This window comes from Arachis ipaensis, chromosome B4 (assembly GCF_059453495.1).
Source record: "Arachis ipaensis isolate K30076 ecotype BB chromosome B4, ASM5945349v1, whole genome shotgun sequence".
Lineage (NCBI taxonomy): Eukaryota > Viridiplantae > Streptophyta > Magnoliopsida > Fabales > Fabaceae > Arachis > Arachis ipaensis.
In genome coordinates, this window is record NC_142439.1 from 797690 (window position 1) to 811800 (window position 14111).

General features: G+C 32.3%; 2 protein-coding genes across 2 annotated transcripts; one reads left to right on the top strand and one right to left on the bottom strand.

Moving 5' to 3' along the window:
- Window positions 1-429: 429 nt before the first annotated feature.
- Window positions 430-11370, bottom strand: NPC2 (non-specific phospholipase C2). Its single transcript, XM_016341599.3, has 4 exons — window positions 10642-11370; window positions 8522-9129; window positions 1760-1936; window positions 430-818 (listed from the first exon to the last, which is right to left on the bottom strand). The coding sequence occupies exons 1-4, from the start codon at window positions 11151-11153 to the stop codon at window positions 508-510; spliced, it is 1608 nt and encodes a 535-aa protein (XP_016197085.1). The 5' UTR covers window positions 11154-11370; the 3' UTR covers window positions 430-507.
- Window positions 11371-11803: 433 nt separating this feature from the next.
- LOC148566431 (uncharacterized) lies at window positions 11804-12373 on the top strand. Its single transcript, XM_088483605.1, has 2 exons — window positions 11804-12045; window positions 12163-12373. Exons 1-2 carry the CDS (start codon window positions 11804-11806, stop codon window positions 12371-12373), a joined length of 453 nt encoding a protein of 150 aa, XP_088339731.1.
- Window positions 12374-14111: the final 1738 nt, after the last annotated feature.

Genomic DNA, 14111 nt, shown 5'->3' on the forward strand with positions numbered 1-14111 from the left:
ATAATTGTACGACTATATAAAATGTTTTACGCATCAAATTAAATCGATATTAGTTAGAGGGTAATTAATTTCCATACACATCCAAATTACTTTTAAAAAAAATTAAATTAGATACTTTATCCTTTAATAAAATTTTATTATTTTAAATGTTCTAAAAAATAGATTAGTCACTGTATAAAAGGAGTTAATATTTTTTATAATAATATTTTTATAATTTAATTATTCAATACATATATTAAAAATTTATTAAAAACGATAAAAAAAAAGTAGTCTATTTGATGAGAATAATTCTCAAAATCTTTAAAAGTACTAAAAATTTATTAAGAACTAAAATATCTAATTTAAAATTCATTTTTACTCTTAAATTTAATTGGAATCTAAAAAATTTTATATAACTATTTAATATTTTTCTATATAATACACCATATATACTGTATAGAACTATATTTTGTTTAAATTGTATATATTATTTCATTTGACCCTATGAAGCAAGTGGGTTTTAAGTTTCTAAGGATTTGTGTTTGTTGGTTTGGATGATCTTGTGGTCAAAGAAGGCTTCATCTGAACAATATGGTCGTCGCTGACTCCCATTTTCTTTGCGTAACGCCCTGCTTCGAAGAACCTTCTAACCGCCTTTTCCATGTAATCTTTCCCTTGCTTCACTGTCATCTTCTTCCCTACTCTATCTGGGTAACTAGTCAAGATATTTTCCCCTTTAATCACCGCCGCAAGCTGAATCAACTCCTGTTGAAATTCACTCATTTTACCATCTTCTTTCGCCTCACCCTGCCTCATCTTTACAGGGGTTGGAAGTTTCTCTGTAAAAGAAAGTAACACCGACACCATCATTCATCAAACCAGGTTTTGTAGTTTGTAGAAACTCAAGTGCATTCGATTTCACGTGAAGTTGATAGCTGAAAACTGTTAGATGGTTTGACTGATTTGACTAAATTTTTATCTAATAACTCCCTAACTATCAACTTCACGTGAAGTCAACTGCACCTGAGTTTATTTCTGTTTAGACAAACAAACTAGTTTTTATGTTTATTGTCTCAGTGTTTCTGGTCTTTGGGCAATATCTAATCCTAGGCTAGCTTGCAATTGTATTTGTACACATAGAAGAGTATTATGTTGTCTTTTACTTCAGAAAATAAAATAAGAATGTTATGTGTATTCATAAAATAATCGTAATTAATAATTTAATATAGCGTTTCTTATTCATCATAGATAATTTTGTCTCCAATTTTAATACAAGAATATTATGTTTATTCTAAATATTAGTTACTATATATTTTTTGTATATATACACATGTTATTTTATATATAATTAGTTACTATATATTTTTTGTATATATACACATGTTATTTTATATATTTTAACATATATTTTATATTTTAATATACGAAGGGTAAAGTATGTGTTTTGTTTTTAATATTTTTAATTTTTTTAAAAAATATCTCTAACATTTAGTTTTATTTAATTTTGTCTCTAACTTTATTAGTTTGTGCCAAAATTATCTATGAACGTTAATTCTATGTAAAACTTTAGGAATGAAATTGAAAATTTTTAGGAATAATTTTAATACAAATAAAAAACGCTAGGAACAAAATTGAATGAAATTAAACTGTTATGAAAATTTAAAAAAGAAATTCACAAATATTAAGAATAAAAAGTATATATTTTTTTATTTAAATGACTAATTTAATAAATGTTCTCATAATAATCCAAAAATAGATGATTAAGGCTCTAAATTCTAACCTGGGCAATCCGTCCTGGGTTGGGTCCTGGTCTGGACAATGCTCTCAAAGGTGGCAGCCCATGCATCTCTCTTTGTCAAAAAAGAAGTCAAATTAAAGAGTTTTTTCACTGTCGCTGGGATGGATGAATGCTCGTATTCAGATGTTGGAGTTGGTGACCCCATTGGCCCATGAACAACTGCATACTCATATATGCACTTGTCAATGGTTTGTTGTGTATATTAGAATCACAAAATATACTAGTAGAAAGATGCTAGGAGTGTGTGTTTGGTACTAAAAAGGGAAAGCACCTCCATATTAGTATAGCACAATGGAAAAGTGTCCTATTATCCCGTATTTTATTGTAAACATATTGCGATTTATTATGGTAAAACTTTTTTAAAAGGCATTTGTGCTATACTAATATAACGTGTCACCAAATGATTGGTTGACGTGTTAGTTCAGTGACATTTAGTACATCACGTGTCACTTGATAGTTGACATATAAAAAATTTATTTATAATCAAAATAGTCTTTGAAAGTCCAAACGAAAGTCATTTTCATTCTTAAAATTTTAAAAATTAATCAAATTAATTCTTATATATTTTTTTTATAATATTAAATTTAAAATAATTTTAGATAGTACTAATTTTAATATTATTTTTAGACCTTAATAAACAAAATTCTTTTTACATAAAATAATAAAAATAATTAAATTATTATAAAATTATTTTGTCATTTGTATTTTAAAATTTTACCTTTTCAAATTATAATTTTTTTTATAGTGATATTTTTTATTTAAACGAATTTATCAAATTATTATTGATTATATATTTAAAAAATTAATATTTTAAATTTCACTAAATAATATAATAGTTATTTTAAAATTTAAATCTTTTAAATTTTTTAAAATTATAATTTATATTATTGTTTAATTTATATGATAGAACTCAATAATTTAAAAACCGATTTATGGGATCACTTGTCAAATAAAAGGTTAAAATGTTTAAAATAACTACTATATTTATTTAGTGAAATCCAAAATATTAAAACTTTTAGTATATACTAGTTATATACTAGTTATTAAGATTCAACAATAATTTGAATTCTATCATATAAATATTTTATATTAAAATATTAAGATTCAACAAGTAATTTGATAAATCGATTTTTTAATTAGAGTTCTACCATATAAATTAAATAATAATAAAAATTATAATTTAAAAAAATTAAAAGATTTAAATTTTAAAATAACTACTATATTATTTAGTGAAATTTAAAATATTAAATTTTTAAATATATAATCAACAATAATTTGATAAATTTGTTTAAATAAAAAAATGTCACTATAAAAAAAATTACAATTTAAAAAGGTAAAATTTTAAAATAGATAATATAATTTTATAATAATTTAATTATTTTTATTATTTTATGTAAAGAAAATTTTGTTTGTTAAGGTCTAAAAATAATATTAAAATTAGTACTATTAAAAAATATTTTAAATTTAATATTAATAAAAAATAAAAAATATATATAAGGACTAATTTGATTAATTTAAAAATTTTAGGGATGAAAATGACTTATGTTTAGACTTTCAGAGATTATTTTGATTATAAATAATTTTTTTACATGTCAAGTGACACGTGACGTGCTAATTGTCATGACCTGACACGTCAATCAATCATCTGGTGACATGTGACATTTAACGTGACATGTTATCATCTAACTAACAAAAGGACCAATATATTTTATCTTTCAAGTACTAATATGACTAAAAAAATTATTTAAAAACTAATTTAAAAAATAAATGATTTTTCAAAACCAATTTAACTATTAACCCAATAAAATTAACCTAACACTTGAATCAAATCTTATCCATTGCAGATTAGATTGGTAATCCGTTCTAACCCGATGGAAACAGGGCATTATTGAACAAACTTCAAGTCTCTTCAACTCAATTCTCTCTCTCTCTCTATATATATATATATATATAATTTAATTAACATATATTTTAAGATATATATTAAAATTATTATTTAAAATCTTTTGTAAAATTTGGTTTTTAATATAATTATAATATATCTATTAAAATAAAATATTTAAAATCTTTTATTAATAATAATTTTAATTTATACCTTAAAAATATATGTTAGTTAAATCCAATATATATATATATATATTTCTTTGATTTGAGACGAAAAAACAATATATCACCTTGATGAATAAGTCAACCGACCCATAATAATTTCGTAACTTATTGCTCCCTTTCGCGATATGTATGAAGCAACTTGATTGCAGCATTAAAAGGTCGGTTTCATGTGGTGATGAATAATTTGTCGTGGCTGGGTTGATAAGTACCTAAACGTAAATTCCAAAGAAACGACGTTTCACGGGGAAAATTTTTATTAAATAATTAAAAATAATATTAAATACTAAAATTAATGTTTTTTTGGGAGGAGAAAAATATTAATTTAACATTATTTTAATTATTTTGAAAAAATATGGAATTTTCTATTTATTTATATAAAATTTCCATTTCATATAATACCTAATGCCTAAATAAGAAATGATATTTTATTATCTTTAATAAATTCTTTCATATTTTTATAAAATTAAAAATAAATATTTTATATTTACTAGTTTTTATTAATCAAAAATAAAAAATATAAAAAAGAATATTATATTTTGATAGCAAAAGGATCATGTATAATACACCAAAAGGTATATGGTCCCACCCTGCACTAACACTGCAATCCACTTTTATGTTTATTGTCGGTTTCAATCCAAAGTACTAACTAGTAACGTGTAAATCAGATGGTTTCGTGTGAACCTGTGACTATATATGACCAGTAGTGCCTAACAGAAAATCAACTTACAAGATCACGATTCACGAAAACCACAGATTTAATGTGTGGGTGGAACCTAGGTGAGATTTGAGACATGATACTATGATTTTTTAGGTAAACAATCATAAAGAGAAGCTGTAATCTAGATGGGGAAATGCCCATATGATAAGCAAGGTATACACAGAAAAGGCTATATTAGTTTCCTCTAAAATGTAACATTGTAATGAATATGTCACGAACTGATATATTTTTGGAATATTAATAAAAAAAATTTTAAGTATTTAAAACTAGATCTTAGAATAACAAAGAATTTCTCTATACAAATGCTAATTAGACATTCCAAATAACAAATTACAAAAGCAAACACTAATTTGATCATTTTAAATAGAGTAAAGTATTATTTTTATTTTTAATGTTCAGAATAAGTTTCAAATTATTTATAACGTTTTAAAACGTTCTATTTATATTCTTAATATTTCTAACTTATATTAATATTGTCTTACTGTTAAATTAACTAACATTTCAATAATGCTGTTAAGCACCTGGAGATTAGTGTCCGCTCTAGCAGAGTTTTGCCGATAACTGTTACTAAATAAAAAAGAAAATAAATAAATAAACGTAAAAATAGGCCTTCTCTCCAAAACCCTAATTACAAAACATGTTCTTGTTGTTGCTCTTGCACCATCTCTCGAGCTCCATATCCTCTCCTTGATTTATTTCAATGGAGTCCAAAGCATGCTAACTTGAAACGAGACGAAGCAGCAAACATATCTATTGCAATCTAACAGTAGAACTTGCAGGGAGGTAATCACAATTCAGACAAAAGAAGAACCAGAGTTTTAGAATCAACCAACCGGAAAGTTAGGGTTGACGTAGAAACCTGGAGTTGTGCACGCGAAGCTTCAGAAGGACGAGATGGGAATCCAAGGAGAGGAGAGGAGAAGGAAAGATCGCTGCGGTACTGAGGGATGGAAGTTTAGCACGATAGCAGCAGCGACGGCGGTCGGAGATATCAACAGAATTAGAAAACGCGACAGCGATTGGCATGGCGAGTTGTAGCAGAGACGGCGGAGGCTAAGCATGCTGTGGTGGCGACTGGCATGGTGAGCTGTAGTCTAACATAGCATCATCATGTTCTCTCCTTTGCGAAGAACAGAAACTAGCAGTGAAGCCGGCGGAGTTTAGTGTGGAGGCAGATTGGAAGCATTCAGCAGCGCCGCGACATGGTGGCTAGAAGAATTAGGCATCTGTTTAGGTCTAGGGTGGAGTTGGGTCTATTATGCTGTAGTGGGTAAGGTGGGTTCTAGGTTTTGGCCAGGTCAGTCAGCTTTGCTGGCAATTGTAACAATAAACAAATACACTTGTGTAATGGTGCTACTAAAATGTTAGTCAATTTGACGGTAGCACAACATTGATACGAGTTAGAAACGTTAGGAACAATTTTAAGATTTATTCCAAACATTAGATACAAAAATGAATCTTTACTCTTAAATAACAACTAGTCAACTACAAAAAACATTAACAATATCACTACTACTGCAACAGATCTAGTCAAATAAAGGGAAAAGCGATCTCGTAGAATAGATTTGGAACGACAACGACAAAAAAGAGGTGCATCGGTGATGTGAAGAAGGAAAAAGGCGCAGTGACATCATGAAGCATATTAGAGGCACAATGGCGATGTAAAGAAGAGTAGAGGTGTAGTGGCAATGTGCGTTTTTTCAAGAATAGATTTGGAACGGCAGCGACAAAGAAGAGGCGCGACGACAAAGAAAAGGCACAACAATGACGTGAAGCAGGGCAAAGGCACAATCGTCAAAAGGGGAAGGTGCGGCTGTCGATGGTTAATGATGAAGAAGAAGAGAGAAGTGTAGAGAAAAAGAGATTGAAGAAGAGTAGGGGTGCACATGGGGTCGGGTGAAACCGGGTTCGCATTGACTCGGACCCGACCCTAAATAATGACGGGTCTATTTTTGAGACCCTTATCCGACCCTAGACCCGATGAAATCACACTCCTTTCGGGCCATACTAAAATCGGGTCTCGATCGGATGAAGTCCAAGTCTTGATAAATTTGATGTCAAAAAATTATGATGCACTCATTTATAAAGAATAAAAAAAATACTTGTTACAAAAAAGTTGGTAACCATACTTAAACTTGAATTTGTCCATAAATTATAATTTCATGTTTCTTTGATCAATTTCCTAATTCAACAAATGTGATTAAAAATAAAACAATAAGCTTATAATTAATATTGCATAATATTAGAATTAATTTAAAACATATATACCTTTTTTAGTCCTCCTAGGGTGCACATGGACCGGATGAAGTCGGGTTCGTCTTGACCTTGACCTTGCCCCGACCCTAAATAATGACCGGGTCTATTTTTGAGATCCTTACCCGGTTCTAAACTCTATGAAATCACACCAAATTATCCCTGAAATTTTTGGGTTCAAGCCGGATCTTCAGCCCGGGTCGAGTAATGTGCACCCCTAAAGAAAAGGGAGGCTGAGAGAGATAGATTAAATTAGGATTTTGAGTTTTTAATTGGCCGGGTCAAGTGACCCGTGTCACAATCCCAAATTGGTTTAATGATAGCCGAGTCAAATCATATGATTTCGGGCCTTAGTCAATTGAAAAAATGTGGGGAGACAATGAGTTTAGTATACAATGTGTACAATAGAAATAAAAAGGAAATTAAGATCAGATGATTAATTAGTTATTTAATTCAAATTTAAAAATTTAAAAATTAGGATTAACATTTAAACGCATTCACACTATTATTCCTAATCTCACCAGAACCTCCAATTCACGTCCTCACAATCATCGTGACCACGTTCTCCCGCCGCCGCTCCTGTTCACGGCCACAGTACTACCGTCGCTGCTGTTCAGGAGTCCAGTGCCGCTGCAACCGTTTCTGTTTTGCGACTACGTTCTCCCGCTACCGTTGCTGTTCACAAGCCCCAAATTATTGCTGTTTTCGATCTGCTGAGGGTGCCACTGCTAAAGGCTAGTGAATAGGGAATTGATTGAGCCAAGGAAATTGTTGGGAAGTCAATATGGAATGTTCGTATGGGGAAGGAGGATCTTTTGCACCATCTTCATGTGTCACTCATGATACATATGGTACGGACGTCAACATTGTTACCCGTCGCCGCCTAGCCTCTCCGCAAACGTCTGATCGCGCCGCACCAGCCCCGGACAGCCTCTTTCGTGCTGCCCACCCGCCGCCGGCCGTGCAGCCTCTCCCGCAGCCAGTTTGATCATGGTTGCTTCTTCTGTTCATTCATCTTCTTCTCCTTCTACTTTAATAGACAGTTTAGGATAATCATTTTAGTAGGTATGCGGATGATTATTTTAATTGGATTGGGTTTAGTTAGATATAATTAAAATATGTTGGATGTTCAATTCATTAGGTATGCGAATGATTATTTTTATTCTTAAGTGGATGGTTATTTCTAATAGAGGTGAAGTCGGATGATTATTGACGAAGGTGGAGGTGGCAGCTGGTTGAGAAAGAAGAGGGTATTGGAGTAAAATGTTTTGGTAAATTAGGGTTTGGGATGGTTATTTTTTTGAAATAACTAATTGTATTTTTTGACAATTTGAAATTTGAAATTTGATGTGAAATAATTGAATGAGAGTTTTTGAATTTAAAGTAATCTGTGGAGTGGTTTTCATTATTTATCCCTATTGGGTTAAATAACCGTCCGCCGTTGTACACATGGTCAAGATTTTTGAGCGAGATTCAAATTTTAAATGATATTAGGTCAGGTCTGACCCGAATTGAGCGGGTTCGGTCCAGATTGTCAAGTCGGACCGGATCGTGTTCACTCCTACTATAAACGTTTGGGATAAAAAGAGACGAGAGACTCTATCATTAGCTATAAGTGGCTGTAGAAAAAGAAAGACGTATAGAAAGGGAAAGCTAAGACTTACCAGTTCCTTTTTGAATCCAAGGCGAGACGGCAATAGTTGGAACTCTAACTCCCAACCTATCAAAGGTGAAGTTGAATGGTTCTGGACCCACAATTCCATCTGGAGAGGGCACCCCACGCACCGGCGTAGGCACATGATCGAAAAACCCACCATGCTCATCATATGTGATTACCAACAAGGTTTGGTTCCATTGTGGGCTCGCCCTCAACGTCTCATATACCTCCTTTACAAACATCTGTCCTTGATAGACATCGTGCGATGGGTGATCATCGTTGGCTGGGAACAACTTTGTATCCATGTACCGCTGCTCTACCACAACGTACCCCGGCAACTTTCCTTCTTTTGCATGCTGCTTGAACCACAGGTCGTATGGGTGGAACTTGAAGATATACTTGAGCTTTCTTAGGTTCTTGTAGAACAATGTTGCCGGTATGTTCTGATAGTATATTCCAAAGTCAATGCCCGCATCATTCAGGTTGTCGAAGATTGTCTGTTGAGGGTAACCTTTTGCCAAGAGGGACGCAACGTTGCTGGTCGCTCCATGTGAAGTGGCGGAGTGCACATATAAACGGTTGGGTTGGGTGGACGCTGGGACGGAGGAAAACCACCTATGAAACACATGCATTAATTAAAAGATTATGATATATCCATTATCTAGTAAATTATTAAGAGAAAGTCTTGAGCCAATACTTTTATTAAAATTTGGCCGATACTTAATCAATAAAAGAAAAATGAGTAATCTCATATTATTGGATATAATCTCACACCATTAAAGATATTAATAATGGCTAATTAATGACTAAAAATTACAAAAATTGCTAGTCCTTAGTACTCTTTAACTACTAAAATAATAGGAGAATGTTTACATTGCTGACAAAAATAACTTAAAAAGATACAAACCATAAATGAATTTTCGAAAGATTTAAGAATTTGACAAAGTGATTAGATATTAAATATATATTTAAAAAAACTTTAAAAATATTATTTTGATACAAATTTTTATAAGTATTATTAGAAAAAAAATGTATTTTCTTTCTTAAAATTGTTAATTTTTTTGTTTTTTTTTTAATTTTCATTTTGAATGATCAAATTTTTTTGAAAAATAAAAAAATAGTCTAAAATTCAAATTTCTTTCTATTTTTTTTTGTGCATCTTTTAAATAGTGTTATTTAACTATTATCACGAAAAATTGGATCAAATTGACAAATTATCTGTTAAATACAAAACTTTTTTTACTATTATCACATTTTCAAATAAACTTGTTTGTCGTTTATAATTTTAAGAATTATTTTTGTCAATAACAATAATTTTCGAATACCATTTTAATAATTTATTCTTATTAAAAATATATTACATAATTATGAGGTTCTCTTTTATTTTTTCCCTTAATTTGAATCTGATATATTAATAGATAAAGTATTCGTCGGGACAAACTCAGCATACATTACTGTTTCATTCATTCACCCAATAAAACGGTGGATATATACAATTACAAATACTCATACAATGATTTGCCATAATGACATTATGTTTAAAGTAAGTTAATTTTTTCTAATTTGTTAAAATAATTTTTATTTAAATTCTAAATGAAAAAATAAAAGACGAACTTTTTGTTTATTATATCTTGTTATTGCAATATTTTAATGCCAAGATATTAGCTCAGCGGTAAAAAATACTAAAGGACGAAGACTAAAATAAAGATACAAATTTAAATTTTAAAAAAATATTAAGAGTTTTTTTTGTGTCTTAAATATTGGGAGTATAATTTTACCTCTGCTAATTTAGTGTTTGAAAAATCAAACAACTTAATACTACAAATTAAACAAGATTTTTTGTGAAAACTTAGGTGCTGTCGACTTTATGCGAAGTATAATTGAGAGCCATTAAATTGTTTGACTGATTTGATTAAATTTTTATCTAATAGTTATCAGTTATCAACTTCATGTCAAATAGATTTCACCTGAATTTTCACCTGACTTTTTTTATGACACAAAATTTATGGGGAATTAACAAATATATTAGTTTGTAGAAAGGTTAATTAGTAACAAAACCGTTTCTAAAAGGTGACGAAGTTTAAGAGAGGAAGGAATGAATTGCATCTATGGGGATTATGGACTCACCTATCAAAGACAGCAAACTCAGAGACAAGTGACTTATAAACAGCAACATTGTCAGGATCAAACCCGTTCATGACATCGTTGGACATGGCGCTCGTGTTGTCCATGGAGTAGGCTTGCTGTGCGAACCCGTTCATGGGTGCCGGGTCGGCCGACGTATCATTTGACCCGAATATCTGTTCCCTTATCGCCTGAAACGAGTGACCCGGATCCGGGTCCACGTACTGCGCCTCTTCCTTAAAGAAAAACCGCTTCGAATTCGGGTCGGTCACCGATAACGGGTTTGACTCCGACCCGTTTACGCCGTTGATTTCCGGGTTCAGCTTCTTCATCCATCCCAGCATGTGGTCGAAGGAGCGATTCTCCATCACCAAAACGACCACCGTTTTGATCGGGTTGGCGACGGCGTCGACACTCTTGAATGGGCAGCTTGTGATCAGAAGGAGTAGCGCAAGGGTGGATAAGATGCTCCTCTTACTCTTAGTACCCGTTGTTCTTCTCTGTGGCTTTTTCATTTCCTCTGTTTATGTAGTGTTGTGGTTTGAGAAAAAAGAGATGTTGAGGAAAGAAAGATTTTTTAGTTTGTGGGCTGATTGGATGGAAAGGAAAGGAAAGAGAAGGGAGAGATAAAATAAGGTGGGTAATATATATTAATAGCGAGGGAGATGAAGAGGCAAAGACGAGAAGAGAAAACTAGAAAAGAGAACCCGTGAGCTGCTGAAACTGGGAATTGGGGTTGCTATTTATTTACAGTCAGTTTCGCATAATGCTACTTTAGTGGCAGTGACGCTGACGGAGTAGCTAAACACACCAGTAATTTTTGTTTACATAGATAGTTTTGGTTAAAAATAATAAATAGCAGTCAAGTTAGGCCTATATCGAAAAGTTTTAGTGCTACGCGTTGAAATGGATTTGCACGGCAAAATGATTAAGAGATTTAGAGATCTAATTAAGAAGTCTAATTATTTTTCTAATAACATAGTCTGATAAATGGTTTGTCATTTAAGTCATTTAAAATGAAAAGAGGTTTGAGACAAGGTGATCTATTTTCTCCCTTTTTATTTGTACTGGTTGTGGATGTGATGCATCGAATAGTTAGAGAGGCAATTAAGAATAGACGTATATACCGTTGTTGGTTGGGAGAGATAGTATAGAATTCTCGCACATGCAGTTTGCTGATGATACCATTCTATTTTGTCCACCTGAAGAGGAGACTATTAAGAATTACAAGAGGCTTCTGCGATATTTTGAGTTGATGTCAGGGTTCATGATCAATTTTGATAAGTCCAATTTGATTTCAATTAATTATGATGAGCAGTGGGTTCAGCGTATGGGCAGCTTATTGGGCTGTAAGGGGGATATCATTCCAGTTAAATACCTTAGAATCTCCTTAAGAGCAAATTCGAGGTTGGTGAAGACATAGAAGCCTATAATAGACAAAGTTGAGGAGAAACTCAATCTATGAAAAGCTAAGGTATTAAACAAAGTTGGAAAGTTAGTGCTTATCAAGTCAATCTTGAATAGTTTGCCAGTGTATTATTTGAGTTTATTCAAGATATCGAAGGCTGTTACTGAGAAATTGATTTCATTGCAGAGAAGATTCCTGTGGAGTAAGGAAGATGATAGAAACGGTATGGCACTAGTAAGATGGGAAGTGGTGCAAGCTCCCAAGAAACTAGGCGGGCTAGGAATTGGTGATGCTATGATTCGTAATGCAGCCCTTCTGTTTAAGTAGTGGTGGCGGTTTGCAAAAGAAGAGTGCCCATTGTAGAAGAAGATCGTATGTTCATGTAATAATCTGAATCTTAATGAGTTACTGTCAACTCAAGTGCTACCTACTAGAGGAGGCCCATGGAAATATATTTGCTAGTTACAGATCACGGTTTTGGGATAAGCTGGTTACAGGGTTGTCAATGGAGATTGGTGATAGGCGACAGACTCGGTTTTGGGAGGATGTATGGTTACTCTATGGATCTCTAAAGGATCGGTTCCCGAGACTTTTCTCTGTTTCAAACTAATGTGGATCTGTCATTGGGGATTGCGGATTTTGGGATGGGTTAGAGTAGATTTGGAACTTCCAATAGAGGTGAGAGCTTTTCCAATGGGAATTGGAACTCGTGAATCAATTACATGAGGCTTTGAGACCTGTGAGATTAGTAAATAACCGGAAGGATAGAGTGGTGTGGAAATACGATAGGCAAGGTGTTTTTTCAACAAACTCATTTGTGCAAGTGATGCAGGAAGAAATGCTTCTGGAGGAGGTAACCATCTACAGCTTCACTAGGACCATTTGGAAAGGTTTGGTTCCATCAAGAGTGGAGCTGTTTGCTTGGTTTGTTTTGATAGACAGGGTGAATACAAAGGAGAGGTTAAGCCGGTTTGGGATTGTCAAGCCGGAAGATAATATCTGTGTTTTATCTAATAACGATTTAGAATATGTACATCACTTGTTTCTAGGCTGTGCATTTGCTTGGCAAGTGTGGAGTGCTTGGATATCGGACTTTGGCCGTCAATGGTCATATCTGGGTTCAATGAAAGAGCAATTTTTAAGTTGGATAGAGGAACCGAGGTGTAAGGAGGATCGCAAGTAGCGGATAAGGTGCTTTTGTGCTATCGTGTGGAACATTTGGATGAAAAGGAACATGAGGATTTTTTAGAGTAAAAGCAAAGGTATTGAAGAGATAATCAACATGACTGTGACTAGCGTTAACGAGTGGGTAGGTGTCGATCCCTTTTGTTGTTGATGGCTATACCGAAGATGACATGGAAACTTTTTGTTGTCTTAGTGTGTGTTTATTTATTTGGTTAGAGCTGTGGGGTTTGTCTAGCTCTTAACGCTCCACTTTATTGTGTTGAGCTTTTACTTTAAAAAAAAACAGTTTTATGGTGGGATAATTTTGAAATAATGCATATAATAAAAAAGTGATATTATCACTTAAAAATGGCAATATCTACTTATTAAAATTAATTAGAGTCCAGACTTTATTTTTTTAGAATTTTTTTAGTTTATTTTCCATAATTTTTACCTATGAAAGATTAACAAGTGTTTTTCCAATGTTTTGAGGTTCAATTATTGAGATAAATGCCACAATATTAGATGTATCTTTCTAGTTATAATTCTTTGAGATGGATCACTAACAATAAATTTCTCACGAGAATTTTACATGAGCCTTTATTCTCTTGGTTTGGCAACACTTAATTTCATCTCTTACTCTGATTGAGTCTACCAATTTTAGATGTTAGATTCCATCTTTACCCAAAGATTAAAAAAAATTGTGGTTATATTAAAGAAGCCCAAAGCTGATTTGGCGTTAGACAATGTCTAAGCACATAGAGGAGTATTTGATTCGTTGCGGTCCTTGTCAATCCCATATAATCTTTCATACTTGATCCACGTAATATGAAAATAAGCACTGGAGATGAAGAATTCACCATGATTGGAGCTTTTTCACAATCATATTATCCACATGAAC

What these genes read in the sequence shown, in the direction of transcription:
- NPC2 (XM_016341599.3), bottom strand. Translation starts at nt 11,153, where the DNA reads ATGAAAAAGCCACAGAGAAGAACAACGGGTACTAAGAGTAAGAGGAGC. An exon ending in TTGGATTCAAAAAGGAACTG is followed by an intron (nt 1,937 to 8,521) that starts GTAAGTCTTAGC and finishes ATGAGTATGCAG; the next exon opens with TTGTTCATGGGCCAATGGGG. An exon ending in ACCCAGGACGGATTGCCCAG is followed by an intron (nt 819 to 1,759) that starts GTTAGAATTTAG and finishes TTTCTTTTACAG; the next exon opens with AGAAACTTCCAACCCCTGTA.
- LOC148566431 (XM_088483605.1), top strand. Translation starts at nt 11,804, where the DNA reads ATGCAGTTTGCTGATGATACCATTCTATTTTGTCCACCTGAAGAGGAG. An exon ending in TCCTTAAGAGCAAATTCGAG is followed by an intron (nt 12,046 to 12,162) that starts GTTGGTGAAGAC and finishes AATCTTGAATAG; the next exon opens with TTTGCCAGTGTATTATTTGA.